This window comes from Mobula birostris, chromosome 13 (assembly GCF_030028105.1).
Source record: "Mobula birostris isolate sMobBir1 chromosome 13, sMobBir1.hap1, whole genome shotgun sequence".
NCBI classification, from domain to species: domain Eukaryota; kingdom Metazoa; phylum Chordata; class Chondrichthyes; order Myliobatiformes; family Myliobatidae; genus Mobula; species Mobula birostris.
In genome coordinates this window covers 96,331,760-96,352,459 of record NC_092382.1, presented here as the reverse complement: position 1 = coordinate 96,352,459, position 20,700 = coordinate 96,331,760, and the positions used below count along the sequence as shown (strand labels likewise).

General features: G+C 44.8%; 1 protein-coding gene across 1 annotated transcript; it reads left to right on the top strand.

Annotated features, from left to right (window-relative positions):
• The first annotated feature begins 5,092 nt into the window (after positions 1-5,092).
• LOC140207761 (GPI-linked NAD(P)(+)--arginine ADP-ribosyltransferase 1-like) lies at positions 5,093-17,602 on the top strand. Its single transcript, XM_072276315.1, has 3 exons — positions 5,093-5,205; positions 12,731-12,871; positions 15,173-17,602. Exons 2-3 carry the CDS (start codon positions 12,811-12,813, stop codon positions 16,006-16,008), a joined length of 897 nt encoding a protein of 298 aa, XP_072132416.1. The 5' UTR covers positions 5,093-5,205; positions 12,731-12,810; the 3' UTR covers positions 16,009-17,602.
• Positions 17,603-20,700: the final 3,098 nt, after the last annotated feature.

The following is a 20,700-nucleotide window of genomic DNA, read 5'->3' as shown; positions in this document are numbered from 1 at the left end:
TGCCTCGATGGTTCAAGTTCTCATTGCCTTTTTTTTTAATGAAGAGTGTCCATCGGGTACTGAATTCCAGATTTCAAATATCCAACTTACTGAGATTTTTCAATATAGATCTCTTTCTTTAACGGTACATGCCGGCACTTTGCCGTGTGGGTGGTTTGTGGTAGTGAATAGGTTTCTCAATCTCTTCTCTATATTTCCTTTCCGGATATTTGCATTTCCGCTTTCAGTCTCAGAGGTACCTGCTTCTTTCCCGCAGTAACGAATTCCCCACGGCTGGTAGCATCCTCACAACGGTAGCTGGTTATCGGTCATGTGAGACTTCGACCGAAACCCTGCGCGGGAGAGCTTTAAAATCGGAAACGCCGCCTCGACGGGATAGTTCCACACTCTGGACCTCAGCGGTTCAAGTCCAATTGGTACAAACAAGTGTCACAAACTGGTGTTTCCCGTGGATGGTGACCATGGCGACTTCTGTGCCCCGTCACACCATTCGCTCCATTGCGTTGCTGTATCGCATTGCTGTTCGCTGCATCTCCAGGTCGATCTCACACGCCGAGTCCGCTGGAGCTCAGAAAAGGTGGAGGAGGCCTGTCTCTACCTCACTCCAGCATGACTGTCACCTGGATCAGCGCGTCTGTTGTTGAGGGGTACGGGCCTCCGGCCCTTGCCGCACGCACACAGCTACTAGATGTCGCAGGTGAAAGCTGAGCCAAAGATGAGTGAGGTGCCCCTGAATGGACACGACAAGCTCCTTCAGAACAGGTGCCAACCCTTCATGGGCACCACATACATGACCATGACTAATGAACACTTAAGCGCACCCCCTGCATCGGTGGACACGAGCAAGCTGCTGTTGGTGCAGCTTCTGGCAGCTTCTTGTGTTTTCCTTCTGACCAACTATTCTCACCAGTCAGATCCAAATCGGAATGCGGAACCTCTGGCTTGAGTAGCCGACTGAATCTTACATGTCTCGCATTCCTTATATCGAGATAACCGCATTTGCCCGAATGCGTTAATTGTGTGCGAGCCTGAGTGTGCTTGAGTGCATATCTCCTGTGTCTTTGACTATGTGTGTGTATTTGTATGTGAGTGTGTGTGTGTGTGTGTGTGTGTGTGTATGTCTGTTTGTGTGTGTGTTTGCGCGTTGTTTACATGCTCGCGCGTGCGTGGCGTCATGTGCGCATGCGTGACTGCGTTTTCCGCCATTTCCCGTACACACTAGTGACAGAATGTCCCAGGAGGTCAGCACTTTCAAACATACTTAAGTGTGTCCCGACAGGCACCAACCATCGGTCCACAATGAAAGTCACTTACCTCACATTTTCGCACCTTAACGTAACCAATACTAAGTAAATAAGTCAGTACATGTATGCACAGCTGCATGGAAAACTTCCTTCCAGCAACATCACCTGCACACGGTATATCATATAAGCAACATTCACACGACAGAAACATATGTCAGGCATCCTGTTTGACAATTTCACAAGAAAGGATACTTATAGAACAAACACAAAGGAGATAAGCAGCAAAAGCTAAAGACAGACACTTCTTCAGGAACTCTGTGAATCAGGCAGCATGTATGAAGTTGGATAAGTACCCGAAGTTTCAGGAACTCAGCAGGCCAGGCAGCATCCATTAAAAGGAATAAGCAAGAAGTGCTTCGTGTCGAGACCCTTCATCTGTTCCTGATGGAGGATCGCAGACCGAAACGACCACAGATGCTGCATTGCCTACTGAGCTCCTGAGTTTCGTGTGCATAACTTTGATTTCCAGCATGTGCAGATATTCTTCTGTTTGTGAGCCGACGTTTCAGGTCAAGATTCCTCACGAGATTTAGAAAGCAGACGTGAGAATGCAAATCTCTGGGGACAGACTAAGTTTTGAGAGGTAAGAACAGGTGAGCGTCCAGATGGGTGCGTGAGATGAGGTAAAGTAAGAAGATGAGAGCTGGAATGGGTAAAGAGTTGAGGATGAAGTACTCTCACAGGAGAGGTCCCTGGATCACCGGATAAAGCGAAGGGGGAGTGCAATCAATGAAAAGTGAAGTGGAGGTGAGGAGAGATGGTAATCGGGTAGCCAGATGGGGAATGGATAAATAGAGAGTGGGGAGGTGGAATTATAACTGATAAATAGAGAAGTCGATATTCATAACATCATGAATACAAGAACTCCCGCGGATGACGGATATATACAGTAAGTCATAGAAAATGCTGGAGGAACTCAGCAGGTATTTATGGAAAGGAATAAAAGTAGAACTTTACGGGTCGACGCCCTTCATGGTGACAAGAATGATAGGGTAGAAGCCGGAGTAAGATGGTGGAGATAGAGAAAGAGTAGGGGCTGTAAGCTGAAAGGAGAAGCCAAGTTGGGAGGGGAAATGCAGATGAGTCAGGCAACGGCGATCAACTGAGAAGATGGGAGATCATAGATGAAAGCGCTGAAGTTTGAAGAAGAAGGAATCTGTTTGTGGAGAACAACACGCAATGGCAGAAAGGGGAGAAGGCTGTGCCAGAAAGAAGTGGTAGGTAGGTGGAACAGGGACAAAAGACGCACTTCACCCTATGCCTACCTGACAAATTAATTTGATATTGAAATAAATCAAATCTATAAACCTTAAATTCGTTTGTATTAATCGTTTGGATCCTATCCCTCTACCGTCTGGGTCCTTGTCAAACAACTTAATAAATTCCAATTGGACACAATCCGTTGGCTTACCCCCATGAATCACCTTCGCTACCTCTTCGAAAAAAACTCAATTCATATTAGTTGGAAACTTATTGAACAGAATGAAATCGCGCTGAACGCACTTAATAGACCATTTTTCTCCACGTGCTCAAAAAAACCTAATTCCACAAAAACGCTCTCCAATAACTACCCTCCTACTGCATGAGACTCACTGTTCCGTCGTGTCCCGAGTTATATCTACTTTCCGTCTTAAATTACGGGATAACATTCGAGACGCGCTGGTCCACAGAGGCGTCATCTGAGGCCAGATAGCAGAGTAATGTCTTGGTCATGATCACAGCAAATCCATACTACGCTGAAGAACGCCGATTTTATCCCTCGAGGCACAGGGGTCTGATCCACTTCCATATTCGCACGCACTCACCGGTCTAACACCTCGACACATTCAAGTTGGTGAATGCCAACAGAAAGCATTCATCTGGGAGCCTGCCAGGCACACTTCTCAACTTTATTCATTTGTGGTCTTAACCATTCACTGGTAGCCCTCTTGCTTTTGATGCAAGTTTATAATGACTTACGTTCCTCTTGAATAGAAATTGCAACCGTCTTTTAATGACCCACCCCCTCGATCTTCAAATTTTCTCCTTGAACATCTTCCCTACGTTTCTTTATAATCCTCGAGTATCCTACATGTTTATAGCTTCATAAAGCTTACATGCGTGGGGACGTGGCCAAGTGGTTAAGGCGTTCGTCTAGTGATCTGAAGGTTGCTAGTTCGAGCCTTGGCTGCGGCAGCGTGTTGTGTCCTTCAGCAAGGCACTTAACCACACATTGCTTTGCGACGATACCGGTGCCAAGCTGTAGGGGTACGAATGCCCTTCCCTTGGACAACATCGGTGGCGTGGAGTGAGGAGACTTACAGCATGGGCAACTGCCGGTCTTCCACACGACTTTGCCCTGGCCTGCGCCCTGGAAACCTTCCAAGGCGCAAATCCATGGTCTCACAAGACTAACGGATGCCTATATATAAAAAAGAAGCTTACATTCTCTTGGTTAAATTCAGCACGTCCGTCGATATCCACTGTCCCCGAACATGGGCATTCTTAGCCTTCCTTCTAGCATGCCTACATTTTGCTCCGTACAGATTCTCCTTCAACAAATATGAAACCTTGATTTACCATTAGGCAGTTTTTCACAAGTAGTCCTGCCTTATTCCTTCTGTCATAGATAGTCCTGCTCCATTGTAATTCTCTTCTGCAAGATCTGGCAGGACCCTCATCGGAATTGTTTGACGAAGGGATGATTAACTTTTTCTAAATGCGTTTGCACTGAACAGTCAGACCTATTGCTCAGTACTCGGATGCTGTGGCCGGCCCTCTTGTCAGATCAGGGACGTACCGATTTACGAAGCCCTTTGGCTGCCTATAAAAATTGTCCCCCATCTTCCTCTGTTTGACGAAGGAATTCTGATTCCATCAAACTGAATTCGAAGTCACCCACAACAATAACAATGTTGCACATCTTCCCAATCGGTCTGAAAATTATTTCTGCTATGCCTTGTTGGATTTGCGGAAGTCTCTATTGCATGACCGCACCTTCCTGTCTGCACCTTCATTCAATAATGAAGAGGAATATAAACAGAGCAACGATTTTTTTTTTTTTTTTTTTTAGCGAATTTTACATCAGCGGCAGTGAAGATGCTAGACGGAACAGTGAAGAATTGGGTTTCATTTCACCTGGAAAGACGAAGGCTCATTGGAAAGAGTCAGTACCAGCTTTTATCAGAGTCTCAGGGGGTGGTAGGGCAGGCTTGGTGAACTCCATCCCTAATGAAATGGGGAGAACGCGGAGGTCTAGAACCCTAATGCAATTTCCGGCGCACTGGTAGTGTCTTCCACAGTAAAGACTGGTGCAAAAACATTCAGTATTCAGTTAGACCTATCAACAGTTGTGTGATCCCCAGAACAGCTTGTGCATAGAACGGTGGGGGAGGGTGGAGATGATGGCATTGAGAATTAAAATATGTAAGAAAACTTCGAACCGGAGTCCGTCAAGAACAGGGGATCTTTTTTAGTTCTTTCTGTCTGGTATTGCTCTGATAAAACAGAGATGAAGGTCAGGTAAACTGTGCATTGTATGCAACGGCAGGTCTGCAGAAGTAATCTTGTTATCTCGGCCGAGCGACTGGTTGACTCAGATTTACTGATTTTAACGAGAGTCGAAGAGAATAAAATAATTCAGCTGAGACATGAAGCTTTGTCACGCTTCAGCAACATCGGATGGGAAAGGGTTGCAGATCAGTCAGATGACTTCGAGCAGACTATGTTGACATGCATCACTTCCACTCAGAAGTCATTTTTTTTTTAAACAAGGAAGGTCAAATGCAAAGGCAGGAGAACTCCGGAGATTAACCATCGCTAGAAAGGTCGTGCTTGCCACCGGCTGGGAGAAGAGACGATCGATCTTCTGGGCGACAAGAGAACCCCTCTTTCGCTGTTATAAATTGGAAAAAGTGACTGCGTGAGTATTGGCACAAAGGCAACGCAGTAGAATTTACGTCAAAAGTTATTTGCCTCGGTTGAAAATAGTTATGTTATTGCTTCAGCAAAGATAATGAACTGCGATCTATGAATAATTGAGCTTGCTAAACCGGTTCAGTTGATGAATGATCAACCGGGGAAGAGATAGAGTATCAGAGAGTATCTATTTTTATTTTCCCTATCGTTGAAATGTTTCATTACAGGAGGCAAGCAAGTAAGATGAGAATGATTAATTTCAGAGCGATGTGAGGGTCATGCTATTTATACAGATTGACGGGAATGCGCTGCCCTGCGTGTGATGGTAGAGGAAGACACATTAGGGAGTTATACGAGATATTATATGCACACGAATGCGAGGTCATTGAAGGATGCAGTTATCATGGAGGTAGAAGGGACAAGTTGAGTTGCGCATTTGATTCCGTATCTAATTCGCCCTGCAGCAAAATGTGGGCCGAAGGGCCTGTTCCTGTACTGTACTGTTCCTTTGTAGACTGCCGTGGAAACGTCCGTCAAGGTAAACAGTTTGACGGCTTGATTGGAATGCTGTATTCAATCACAAGTTCAACGGGAGAGAAATGACAGTAAAACTAACTCTGCTTGTTGCAAGCTGTTAAGGGTAGTTAAACATTGCCAGGCAGGATTCGAAGTCCGGGGGATGAATGGATTAGCGAACTGTGAATAAGAAATGCATTTCCTTGTGCTTAAATAAACAATTCGAAAAAATCAAAGCTAACAAAATTAATACAAATGTTTCCGAGTAAACTGAACTTTACATGTTCCCTCTCCCTTCGCTCACAACTCGTAGGCTGAGGTTGGGAAATGAATGACCATTTGTTTGATGGTCAGTGCATTTGAGAATTCGAGGTCGCTGATGTCGGTGAGTTATTAAACCGCGGCTCGCGGAATCAGAAGGGGAGATGTATTTATTAATCTGTACGCGGTTAGTAGGTGGACGGGGTTTGCTGGTGTAAGTATTTGGGTGGCCGTAGTTAAAACTAAATGTGAGTGGGGGATGTGTTGTTGTGCAGTGAGAGCAAAGTAAAGATGGAAGGGGTGAGGTTTGTAAGAAAAGAGGCAATGAAAGAAGAGGGGTGAGAGAGGTGCGGAGAGATAAACAGAGAAAGCGAGCCAGAAGGAAAGAGGTAGGTGTGAACACGGAAAGCGAGCAATGAAAACAAACAGAAGGCGTTTAATATCCCAACCTGTGAGCAGCAGTGTCGGGTTTCATGCTACCTGTACACGGCATGATCACAAAAACCCCTTTAAAGCCAACGGTCTCTCGCCAATGTCCCAATTAGTAAAGTGCCAGTCGGCACAATAAACCTCGGCTCGTTAGTCTGTAAAGAATCATCGGAACAATTGTCCGCAGTCTTTGCAGCTTCATGTGAGGATCGAACACAAGGGTGATGAAACCACTATAGAATATATAGATATGTTCCATTGAGGCAGGGAAAGGGTGATAGAGTTAAAGAACCATGGTATACAAAGTATGCAGAAAATCTAGTTAAGAAGAAAAGAAACTAGGTACTGTTACAGCTCTAGAAAAGTACAAGGTCGCTGGAAAGTTTAAGAATGGGCGAAGGAGAGCCACAAGCGGCCATGAGAAGGACTTGGTGAGCAGGATTAAGGAAAACCCCAAGGCATTCTACAAGTATGTGAAGAGCAGAGGAATGGGCCATGTGAGAATTGGACCAATCAGGTGCGATGGTGGAAACGCGTGCATGGAGTCGGAGGAGGGAGCGGAGGTACACAATGAAAACTTCTCCTTAGTGTTCGCTAGAGAAGACGACCTTGGCAACTGTGGGCAAGTGGACTGAAGCGCTTGAGCATTGAGGATGTGATGGAGCTTTTGAAGAGCATTAAGTTAGGTAAGTCACTGGGACCGGATGAGATATCCCCCAGGTTACCGTGGGAAGCGAGGAAGGAGACTACTGAGTCTCTAGCGATGAGCTTTACGTCATCAATAGGGACGGGAGAAGTCCCAGAAGATTGGATGGTTGCAAACGCTGTTCCCTTCTTCAAGAAAGGGAGTAGAGGCAACCGAGGAAATTATAGACCGGTGAGTTTGGAAAATGGGCAGTTCAGTGACAGATGTGATATAGTACAGTATATTGTATTAACACGTATTTCGTTCGGAGGTAAAAAGCCGTAGTCAGTTTTCAAATTAGACAGCAAATTCAGCAATCAGACATGCAAGTAGATGTGAGAGTCCTCGTATAGAAATCTTCAAATATTCACCTGCAAGTTTACATGGTAGTAAGGAAGGCAGATGCAACTTTGGTATTCATTTTGAGAAGGCTACAATATTTAAAACACCAATATAATCCTGAAGATTTTCAAGGCATTAGTCCAACCGCACATTGCGTTTTTCAACCAGATTTATACTCTAGTTTAGTTAATGAATTACTGCAATTGGAAAGGTTCATGGAAAGTTCCAGAGAATGAACCTAGGCAACGAAAGGTTTGAGGTATAAGCTGCGCTTCGTGGCGTCTCGCCGAAACGCACTGGAATTTCCAAACTGAGTGTGTTTGTGTGTGTGTGTGTGTGTGTGTGTGTGTGTGGAGGTGGAGGTGGAGCGAGGGAAGATGGGTGGTTTTCATTGAAATATATCAAATATTGAATGACCTAGATAAAGCGGACGTTGAGAGCATGTCTCCTGTCGTGGCGGAGTGTAGGACCAGATTGCGTGGCCTCAACTTAGAAAGATGTGTTCTTCGAAAAGACTAAGGAATGTGAGGGTTGATCTTGGAATTCATTGCCAACGATAGCTGTGGCGGGCAACTCACTGGGGAAATTTAAAACGGTGTTTTATAGGTTCATGATTGTCAAGACATCAAAGGGTTTTTTTTAGGGTGACTTGCCGTTCGGCGTGGGCGATCATGTCTCTCCATCCATCACGGTCCTTGACCCTCCGAAATGTAGTTGTTGCCTCCCCTGTTTCTAACCATGATGTTAATCCATCTATCACTTTCATTCTCCGTCTGCCTCTGCTTCAAAGGGTGCTGGAGGAATACAGAAGAATGCCGGAGAGAAGGTTAGTAAATCCAGCCGAACAGACTCGATAGACGAATGGCCGTATTCTGTCACCGTGTCTCATGTTTTATGCGGCATTACTCAAAAAGACATAGAAAAGTGCAACACAGAATCACAACCTTCAGTCCACCTAGTCCGTGCTGGACCATTTAACCTGTCTATTGACATCGACGTTCACCGAGACCACAGCCGACCATTCATGTATCCGTCCGAACTTCCCTTCAATGTTGAAATGCGCATGCACTACTTGTGGCTGTTGCGTTTAATCTATCCAGACCCAACGCAATTTCCTATCACTCCGTCAAACCTTCTACGTTATAAACAAGAACAAAATCTTAAGCTATTCAATCTTTCCTCATTATTCACTTCTTCCAGCCGGGGAATTGGCAGATGGAGTTCAAACCAGATACGTGTGAGCGGTTCATTCTGGTCTGTAAAATATGCTGGCAGAATATAGTATTAATGTTAAGACTCTTGGCAGTGTGGAGATCCAGAAGGATCTTGGGGTCCGAGTCCATAAATGTAAGGTGTATTAAAGGCATACGGTGTATTGGCTTTCATTAACCGTTGCATTAAGTTTAAGAGCCGAGAGGTAATGTTGCAGCTATATAAGACCCCGCTCAGACTCCAGGTGGAATACTGTGATCATATCTGGTTCACCTCATTATGGGATGCATGTGGAAACTATGGAAGAGGAGATTTACAAGGATGTTGCCTGGATTGGGGAGCGTGCCTTATGAGAATAGGTTGAGTGAACTCGGCCTTTTCTCCTTGGGGTGACCTGATAGAGGTGTACAAGACGATGATGAGAGGCATTGATCGTGTGGATAGTCAGAAGCTTTCTGCCAGGGCTCAAATGGCTAACAAGAGAGGGCATAGTGTTAGGGTGCTTGGAATAGGACACAGAAGATGTCAGGGGTAAGTTTTTTACGCAGAGACTGGTGAGTGCGTGGAATGGGCTGCCAGCGATAGTGGTGGAGTGGGATGCGATAAGGTCTTTTAAGAGACTCCTGATGAGGTACGTGGAGCTTAGAAAAAAATACCTGAGGTAATTTCTACACATGTTCGGCACAGTATTATGGGCCGACGGGGCTGTATTGTGCTGTAGGTTTCCGATGTTCTATGTTTCTATTTCTAAAATGATATGAGTGCAGGCCAGCACACTCAAAATGCCAGACGAACGCAGCAAGTTCAGCAGCACGTATGGAAACGAATGAACTGGTGACGTTTCGGGCCGAGGCTCCAACCTAAAAGCGAAATGTCGGAGTTTCTGGAACCTGTTTGTCCCACAAGAGCTTTCCTGTTCATTAAAAAAAAATCAACATCCAGCCAGGCAGCGAATGTAGAATTTTAAACACCAGTATGGGTTCAGTCTTCAGATGTACTTTCGGAATAGGGCCAAAGCATATAAAGGAAATAATTCAAAGAGAGTGATAGTTAGATACCAGTCAGAATAGATTATTTCAACACTGAAAACGGGGTTCACTGGTCTCTTCTTCCGGTAGATGCTACATGAGAGAGGGAGAGAGAGAGTATGCAGTCCCGATACAGACGCAGACACACACACACACACACACACACACACACAAACAGGGGAAGAAAAGTAATTTTTGAATTAAATGTTGTTGTTAAGCTTGACTTGTTAAGTGTTGCCCAATATTGTGACAGGATAAGATTCAGACTCTGCCTTGCTTACGCTAGCTAACAACAGCTCATGCCAATAATGACGCATGGCTAAATTCTATCTGAGTCTGTCCGGCTAATTGGAGAACTGAATGTGCTGTTCTAACTTTGTCTACTGCGCGGAAACGTGCTTAGATTGGCTAAAACCTAACCAGCGCCTCTCGAAAGCTCTAACCAAGTATGCTTAGCCGTTGGCATTTGCTCACAATTTACTGTATAAGTTTAACAAGTAACCTCACATTGGCAAACTTTCGAATCGGCTCCAGGAGATAGCATGTTAAAGGGTTAACGGCACGACGAAGTGTGCGTCTTTTGTTGTGTATAGCGTGGATAAAGTCTCCTAGAGTCAAATAGGGTAACACGGGCTAAGTTCTTCGACACACATACACACAAACGCACACAAAGCAATTGCTTTTTCACTCAAAGCAATGATTCACTGGACAGTGATGGACGTCACATGAGATTACAAGCACAGTCCGGATCTACATTGAGAAGACGGTCCCAGGAACAGAAAATCATAGTTGTCCAGGGAACGCGTGAGTTGACATTATTTCGTTCCTTAAGCAGAGCAAGACGTGAACAGAAGACAATACGTGAATGGGGTGTGTAGGTGCCGTAGAACAGATATGGGTAGGATACAAGTATCCAGGTCTGTAAACGTTGTAACCAGGTAGTCCGGTTGCCAAAGAAACTGTTTTGTACACTTTAGGTTCACGTTATTGAGTACAACTGTGCCACTCATTAATGAGACTGTATAGAAATTATTAACGTGCATTTCCAGTCGTTTAGCCACAGATCGAATGTCGTTCATCTGGAATAAGTACGCGTACGGTTCAAAAGACTTTCCTGCTTTGAACCCGCTGGATTGACATGGTGAAGCAAGATCAGCTTCCAGTCAGAGAGCGGACGGACGACGATCTTGTGGACATTGCTAACAACAGAATGAAAGAAATACGAGAGGCATAGGAACAGACGGCCCTGGGGATACACGGATGTAGTTCTCTGAAAACGATAACTCCGGTAGTTCGAAGTGGACTGCTGACACATTTGCCTTCCAGCACAGGAATACGAGTGACCTCCTGGAGCTGTACACAATCGGAAGTGTATATTCACCCTCTCTCTCGTTGTAATTGTTTCTGTACCAATCTTTATCTTCCCCCCTCTCTCTCCCCCACCCCCTTCTCACTTCTTAATCCTCCTCTATGTCCCGAACTCCGATTGTCTCCATTCCTCCATTCCAGAATCTCTCTCTCCTCTCTCTGTCTCTCTCTCTCTCTCTCTCTCTCTCTCTCTCTCTCTCTCTCTCTCTCTATCTATCTATCTATCTATCGCTCTCTCTCTCTCTCTTTCATGTCTGTCTCCTTTCCTTGCGGCGCAGGTGAATCACACAGCGAATAGTAGGTCTCAGGACAAAGTGACAAGTACCGAAGTGCGGATGGCAGAAATGCAATGTTAAAAATACATCCTGCCAAGTGTATGTATTGGGGTGGTTCAGAGTAATCAGGGCAAACGCAGTCAAATGGAACACATTAGTATAGACAGATTGGTGGGCATGGCGCGTTGTGTCAAAGAGACTTTCTCTGCATGCTGTCACCTCATTCTGCCTCCCCATCCATCAATTTATTTAACTTTCTATCTACCTATCTCGTTAGCTATCTACCTATCTATCTATCTATCTATCTGTCTATCTGTCTGTCTATCTCTCTCTCTCTCTATCTGTCTATCCATCTAGTTATCTATCTAACTATCTATCTATCTATCTATCTATCTATCTATCTATCTATCCATCCATCTAGTTATTTATCTATCCATCTATCTATCTGGCTATCTATCTATCTATCTATCTATCTATCTATCTATCTAACCATCCATCTAGTTATCTATCTATCTATCTATCCATCTAGTTAGCTATCTATCTATCTATCTGTATGTCTGCCTGTCTATCCATCATCTGTCATCTATTTACCTGTCCATCTATCTATTTATGTATCTGTCTATCTGTCTGTCCATCTATATATCTATCTCTATTTATCTAACTGTCTGCTTGTCCAACTATCTATCTAACTGTGGATCTATTTATCTGTCTGTCTATCGATTTGCAATCTATTTTATTGTCGTTTTTTTTTAAAATCTGTCTCCTGTCGCTGATTAGCTCCGAAAATTTCTTGAAGCAGAGATACCTTCAGTGAACTGTCCAGTAAGGGGGCTTTTACTGTGTACACGTAGAGTTCGGAATTTCCCCTGAAAATTCTACAAATTGTAAAGCAACCAGTTTGGCAAACCTATATGACATGGTTCCAAAGAGGAGTTTTATTGCAAGCAATGTAAAATCTGTTGTGTTTATGCCTGGGAATCGCGTGGGATATCACAGTCTGTAAACGTCGCCGCACCGGTTATAAAGCCAATAAATCAAAGTGAACAGTGCGGGAGAGTAGTTGGCAAAGAGGAACTTCAAAGTTGACTTCTCAAGTTGCCTCCTTTCTTGCACAACAACGAACCGCGGCTTGTCACGGGTCAGTCAGGGTGAGAATCGCAGTCAGTCGGAGCTCATTGCGGTAGGTTGACAACGAAAGTCAGTAAACGTGGGTTCAGAGAAATGCGAGAGAGTTAATAACGAAAGAGTCGAAGGCGCAGGCATACGGGCGCAGAAACAGAGAGGGTGGGGGGGGTGAGCGAGAGGGAGAGATAGAGAAGGAGGGGTAGTAGAGGGAGTGGCGGGACCTCGATGGGATTGAACAACCGTACACTCACCACACTCTGATTACTGTTTCTGTGTTACCGTTGGCAGGTCTTATCTGAAAGAAAAAATCCCTTTCGCGTGTGGGTATTCCTTCAGACGCGAAGAGCGAGTTAATCTTTTTTCGGAGAATGAAGACAACGCCACTATTTTCATGGATTCTGGTGCTCGTTGATACCGCGTGCCATCCCTGTAAGTCTCTATTCTAAGTTCAGGAGCAGGGGAAGAATTTGTGAAATTTCAATGCGATTATGCACTACGGTCTTATTTTACCACTGATCCTTATCCATTAGTTGGATCCTGAAAGACATGGGACCGGTATTGCCAATTACTGCAAGGAACACGCTCCCCGATGCACTAAATCCCTGTTGTGCAGACTCAATAAAATCATAGTTTGAACTTTCACTAAAACTCCAATCTTTAGAAGCGAAATCGCAATATCTGCACGCCAGTTTGGAACATAATTCCTAATTTTTGGTGAAATCGAGATCGGATTCGTTCGATCACCACACGCCTACAAGTCTCTCTCCTGGGATGTGTCCACCCTTCTGGCATCCACCCCTCCTAGACCGGGTGCTGTCCTGTCTGCCCCCAGGAAAAACGGCGAGAGAGCGCGTGAATTTCATACGGAAGCGAACTCATACAGCACATACGGCACCCACGCTCAGCTTAGTGTTAGTCGCACCGTCCCCATCTGCCCTGGGACTGATTAGTTCGAAATTTGCAGGGTGTCGAGTCCGTTCTGAGCGGCAGGAGATGGAGAGAGGCAAATTGGGTGGGCCAAGCTTGCAGCAGAGTCTTGCGGCTCTAACCCCTGTTGATGATTGGAGTGTGATGGGGAAGGCTTTTGTAAACGGTTTCTGATCCATTTCCAATTCTCACTCTGATAAAACGTACCAAAATAAAGCACCTGCTCCAAATCCCACCTAGTATGGCTTCAGTATGCTATATTGGAAACTTAACAATGACTGGTACCTTTGCGTGCAAACGCTTGTCCAGTCAAGCTGTAATAATAATAATGATAATGATGGTGATTATGATGACGATAATGATGACGATGATCATGATGATTATGATGATGATGATGATGATGATGATGATAATAATAATAATAATAATAATAACAACAACAACAAGAACAACAATAATTTCTCCAAGTGGGCAGATGCTTAGGGGAGGAGGAAAGAGATTTTGAGAGGTTAGGTGGGAACGATTTCACCCGGTGGGTGTTGAGTACGTGGAATGCACTGCCGGAAAGCGCGATGGGAACAGAGTCGCAGAAGTCACTTAATGAGAGAATAAACTTTACATGAATCTATCGTTAATACCAGGACCACACCTTTGAACGGATGTAATAGCACTAGATTTAGTGGGAAGGGAGTCACCACATCATTGCCTGGGGCGGCAAGGTTATTTCCTTCGATTGCATACCCTGGAATGAGGGAGTTAAAAGGGACATGGCTGAAACATATTCCGAAAGGAATATTAGTTTAGAATAGACCACAGGAAACCCTTTCCCATCTCAGAGGTAGATAAACTAGATGTCATAGATCTAAGGATAGGAGATTTAGAGCGATCCTGAGGGATCCATTCTTCAGCCAGACAAGAGTGACCATTTGCAACACACTGCTGGAGACATCAGTGGAAGCAGATTTATAAACATCATTTGAGAAGTGCCCAGACGTAGAGTTGAATCATCCAGGCGTTGGTATCAACCAGTTAACTGCTGGAAGATAGGTTTGATACAGGTCGGTGTCCAAAATCCATCTTTCCAACACATGGAGTCAGATAGCCCTTGTGCAGCACGGCACAGAAACAACCGATCCTTCAGGACAAGATCCAGATCGGAGTTTGTTCCATATCCTTCCAAAATATCCCATCTTAGTTCATTCGCCTGTCATGGTCGTGTCGTAAGCTGTAAGCGATCATGTTCCCATGACTGTGATTGTTTTTGACTTTCTTTCCCCGAATGAATCGATTTGCCATTGTATTCTTCTGAGCAAAGCCTTTACAGGCCTGGTGACCACAGCCATTACTATCCATCACCTGCTCCTGTAGACCTACATGACTCTGATCCGGGAGCTAAGCAGGTCTTTTGCTTTTCTCCCAGCAGATCTGCCGGCTAGCCTAAGGATGGGGCGAGTTATATCTCCTTTGCTTGAGGAGAATCTTCACTCCGTCTCTCCCTGTCCATATACCTGTCTTTCAGATATCGTCACTGCTTATGCCCCATCCAGTTCAGTTGACAGCATGCTCAATTTGGTGAAAATACTCGGTTTCCTATTAAATCGCCCTCAGTCCAAAGCCCTCGAGCTCTTCATCCCCCAATCATGGGGAAAGGATTATGTGTAGTGACGCTGATACGTGTCTCATAATTATATAAAACTCTGCATATCACCCTCCTTCTCGGACGGTCAATCGAACAGCGTCCGGTCTCGTTGGACCCTCCTGTACAACGCAACTCTCTCATTCCCGTTTTCTATCCGTTTCCAGGTCGGGAGGATGTAGACATGGACACCCGGAACAATGGGGATGACGTCATCCAGCTGAGCATGATGAATAACTCTGCCGCTTACATCTACACCCAGAGCGAAGAGTCCGACATGTTGGCCACCGAATATCTCACAAAGGAGCGCAGAATTAATAAAAAGCTCGACAACGCGTGGACGGTGGCACTTTCCCTACGACAAACCGACCCGCGACTGAGCAGGGTCCCAGTGCCCCGGGGGCTCAGTGAACAACACGTGGTGGCCTTAATTGCCTACACGCTTCCTGGTAAATTCTACAGCGTGTTCAATGCGGCGGTGAGGACGTACGGGGCTAACGACTCCGTCTACGCGGAGGAATTTCCTTTCAAAGGATTCCAGTATCTTCTCTCTGTTGCCATCGAGCGGCTGAGAGAGGACTTGGGTAAGACACCCCAGCCGACCTACAGAAGAATACAGGTGAAATCCTTTGGTGAGGTGGGATCTAGAATGAAATTTGGTTATTTTGCTTCGTCCTCTCGCAAAAAAGGGAACAAGAAGTTCGGCACAAAAACAGCATTTATAATTTTTTCTCAGTACGGTGCCCAGATAGAAAATTACTCGTTTTACCCCAATGAGGAAGAGGTTCTGATTCCGCCATATGATGCGTTCAAAATCACGCGTTACGAACCGCGTACCGACGGGTTTGATATTTCTCTCCGAACGGACGGGGTGGCTGGGATCCGGGTAAGGGTGGAGAGGGGCAGTCAAGGCGTGATGATTGTCCTGCGGTATGAGGGGACCGCAATTTTCGCAATGGTGTGGTTGTCCATCCTGGCGCTGTTGGCTCACTTTTCGATGTGATTTATGCGTAGAATGTTCGTATTTCCGTTTAGGACTTCATCTAAGATTGACACAGATCGTGGGGAAGGATGGTGGGTTAACTAGCAGATTTGATAACGAGCGCCTTCCGTGTAGAGAAAAAAAAACTTATTCTAACATTTCATGTCCCAAATTATACTTTTATTTTTGATTTGATAAAGGCAGGTGCATCAGTTAGTAAATTCTTCCACTCTTGGTATTCACTATTTCATTCGTTTTCCATTCTTCCCTCATTTGTCCAGCGTTATTTGATATGGCAACGTTGTGTCCTCATTTGTCTCTCCGTGCCCCTCATCATTGTGTGTAATTGTCCTTATTACCTGGGTTTCATCACCTAAGTTACAGAGAAAGGTTGAACAAGTTGGGTCTTTATTCTTTGGAACGTAGAAAGTTGAGGGGATACTTGGTAGAGGTATTTAAAATTATGAGGGGGATAGATAGAGTTGACGTGGATAGGCTTTTTCCATTGAGAGTGGGGGAGATTCAAACAAGAGGACATGAGTTGAGAGTTAAAAGGCAAAAGTTTAGGGGTAAGATAAGGGGGAACTTCTTTAGCTGTGTGGAACGAGCTTCTAGCAGAAGTGGTTGAGGTAGGTTCGATGTTGTCGTTTAAAGTTAAATTGGACAGGAAAGGAATGGAGGGTTATGGGCTGAGTGCAGGTCGGTGGGACTAAGTGGGAATAAGAATTCGGCACGGACTAGAAGGGCCGAGATGACTTGTTTCCGTGCTGTAATTGTTATATGGTTATATGGTTAATCCGTCACCCGTTTATTCTGAGTGAAAATTCATAACTATGGACGAACAAAAGTTCTTAAAGTTATGTGATTGCACAACTTCAAGCTTGCTTGCTGAGACTAAAGAGAGCATCGCCTTTGCGCTCTTGACTACCCTAGCTACCTCTTCAATAACTTTCATTTCATTCCACATCTGCCATCTCATCTACTCCCAGAATCTTGCCACACTATGTGTCTTCCAGCCTGTTCAGTCCTCTGAAAATGGATTCACACCGGCAAACACTTTTCCGATGACATTTCATCTGCTTCTTCGCTACCAGTCTCAGTTATTGAACAATATCGTCCAGCGGGCAAAGACGGAACTTGCAACAATAGCGCTATTCTTGGTTCCTCGAAGATATTATTATTGGCGACCAAACCCTCTTAAGTGCACATCCAAACCCGTGGGGTGTAAATTGTTTCGGGATATTTCAGTTTTCTAAATTGGACATCAGAGTGATTTAAGGAAAGGGACCTGGACAGGCTCCTAGCTTGTTCACCCGGGCAATGCAGATACATCACTGAGATAGGACATCGATTCGCAGGTTTAAAAAAGGGGCACTGAGTGTGTGAAAGGAAATGCCTTCAGTCCAAAACCGTTCAAAACCAGGGTGTAATGTTGATTAATGTCCTTAAGTAGTGTTACATTAGGATTATTATAAGCCTCTTATGTCTATCTTTATAGATGATATCAAATCGCTGGAGATTATTTGACTTCTTATTTGTAGATTACTTAATTGTGAGCTTCTACCTATCATCTATTAATCAACCGAGATACTGCTGATAAATTGAAATTGTAGAATACCTGTAAAATCTCTGTTCCGCAACATGGCATATTAAACAAATATTATGAAACTAAAAATATTCCGTCTCAGTTAATTTACTTCCATTTACTAAATGCGAAAATATTGACTAACGGTCCATCCAATAAATGTTCTTTCGGAAATATAAATCTTCAGTTTGCTTAAAGACTGATAGATCGCATGAACCAACTAAGAGCCGCGGGGGTCACTGAACAGAGTGAGCAAAGGTCGAAGGTTATGGCGTCCGGACCGAGACACTTCATCGAGACTAGAGGGGAAGTGAGAAACCGGAAAAAAGGAAGTGGAGTAGGGGAGAAGTTCGACCGGTGAAGCGGAGTGGGCGGTGGGGTGGGAGGCAAATGGGTGGGTGAAATGCTGGGTGTTAATGGATGGAAACACTATCAGCTGAAGACGAAGCAATCTGACTGGAGAGGACAGCACACCATGGGAGGAAAGTGAAGAGCAGGTAGCAGAAGGAGACACAGTAGGGCAACCTAATCACGTCAGCATCGTGACACTACCATGTCCCGTGACAGATGATCTCCATTCAAAACTTTAAAAGTCCTACACAAGTCTCATATGATCGTTTTTTTTTTCTTTGTTTCTTTTTCCTTCACATATTTATATATGTTTTCCCGACGACATACTGATTTTCCCCGATGCGTATTTCCATACTGCATCCCGGGAGATTCCAAGTTTGGTTTCGTTTATTGTCATTCAGAAATGCATGCATTAAAAAGTGATACTACGTTCCTCCAGAATGACATCACAAGAAAACAGGACAAACCAAGACTAAAACTCTCCTCGCCATGAACCTCCAAGCGTCAACAACTCGCCGATGCAGCATCATTGGAAGCACCCTAACGCAGCGGACTCTGAGTCCCTCCGAAAACTTCGAGCCTCCGACCAGCCCCTCCGACACAGCCTCTCCGAGCGCCATCCTCTGCCGAGTGCTTCCACCCCGCCACAGCCGCCGAGCAACAAGAAAAGCCGAGGACTCGGGGTCTTCTGCTCCGGAGATTCTGGAGCGCAGAGTAGCAGCAGCAGCAGCAGCAGCGAAACAGGCGTTTCAGAAGTTTCTCCACATGTTCCTCCGTGATCTCACGTCCGTCTCCATCATATCAGGATTTTGCACGGCACCCGACTTGACAAGTAACTGACATCACCACCGGAGTGGCCGCTGCGAGCTGCGTCGCGCCGCCATCTTCCATAAAATTATTTTCAACTTCTTTATCGGAACACTGAACTGCTCCTAATACTAAGATGTGCTGCATTCTGCCTGACTTTGGCAGTCACGGTACCGTAGCGTTTAGCGCCACGCTATTGCGGATCAGGACATCGCAGTTAGGAAATGAATTCGGGAGTACTCTGGGTTCTCTCCAATGGGAAATGCATTCTTTCTGAGGTAAAAGGACCTCAACTGTTGAAACTACCCAAATGCGAATAGTGTCTTATAAAGGCTCAGCATTATCTGCTTGCTTTAATATTTTATTACCCTTAAAATATCTAACACGCACTGAATCTGTGAATTAACCTTCTGGGAGTCTTGCATGAGAACTCTTAAGTCCATTTGGAATTCTGGTGTTTGATCGCCCCATTTAAATAACCGTCTGCAATGTTGTTCCTTTTACCAACATGTATTATCATACATTTCTCAACACTATATTCCACCTGCCACTTTTTGTCCATTCGTCAAATTTATCTAAGTCCAGCTGCAGACGCTTTGCTTTCTCAACACCACCTATCCGTACATCTATCTTCGTATCGTCCGCAATCTTCGCGTCAAAGCATCAGTTCCACTAGCTAAGTTATTGACAAATAATGTGAAACGGTCCCTATACTGACCCCTGAGGAACACAGCTCGGCAGCCAACCAGAAAAGGTCCCCTATATTCCCTCTCGCTCCCTCCTGCCTGTCAGTCATCTTTTATCCATGCCAGCATATTCCCTGTAACACCATAGGAATTTACCTTGTTCAGGAGCCTCACGTGAGACACCTTAACAAATGCCTTCTGATAGTCAAAGTAAATGACGTCCACTGTATCACCTTTGTGTGAACCTATTTGTCACTTCCTCAAAGAATTTTAACATTTTTCTGTCAGTCAATGTTTCACTACACAGAAGCTATGCTGACTTTGTCTTGTTTTATGATTTGTCTCCCAAGTACCCCGACAATCCTCGTCCTTAAAAATGGACTCCAACGCATTCGTAACTACAGACGTTAGACTATCTGGCCTATTATTTCCTCTTTGTTGTCTTCCTCCGTTATTAAAGAGTGTGGTGACATTTGCAATCTTACACCTGACACCGCATCCATCGGAATTTTCCATCAATGCGCTTCAATCTATGGGACATCGTATTGTACATTTTATCTGCTAAGAAAATAAAGTCTCTGACTATTTCTTTGTCTACAATATCTGTAGCTCTTATTATCTTATATATTTCTTTCGATTCACACTTCGTATTACCCCGCGCCATAAGGACAAACGTGTTGGGGTGTGGCCAAGTGCTTCAGGCGTTCGTCTAGTGATTTAAGGGTCGCTAGTTCGAGCCTTGTCTGAGGCAGCGTCTGTGTTCTTGAGCAAGGCACTTAACCACACATTGCTCTGCAACGACACCGGTGCCAAGCTGTATGGGTCCTAGTGCCCTTCCCTTGGACAAAATAGGTGTCGTGGAGAGGGGAGACTGGCAGCATGGGCAACTGCTCGTCTTCCATACAACTTTTCAAGCCGCAAATCCATGGTCTCATGAGACTAACGGATGCCTATAAAGGACAAACCCTAGCTCACTCAACCTCTGCTCATAAAAGAATAAATATAATCTAAAACAGAGTCCTAATAATTCTCGTCTGCAGCCTTTCTAAAATTTCCACATCCTATAATCAGGCGATCGAAACCGGGCACAGTCTTCTATGTTCTATTCCCCAAATAATGAAGGCCAAAGCATCATGCAACATGTTAAGCACTCTATAAAGTTGTGTGGCAACAGTTAATATGGACTTCGACCGTGAGATCTCTCTGGCGCAACTCACTGATAAGAGTCATGTCACTAGATCTATACTCTGGACACGAGAAGGACCATCCGGGGTAGATCAATAC

Coding starts and splice junctions, on each gene's coding strand:
- LOC140207761 (XM_072276315.1), top strand. CDS start 12,811: ATGAAGACAACGCCACTATTTTCATGGATTCTGGTGCTCGTTGATACC. Junction 12,872..15,172: donor TGATACCGCGTGCCATCCCT/GTAAGTCTCTAT, acceptor ATCCGTTTCCAG/GTCGGGAGGATGTAGACATG.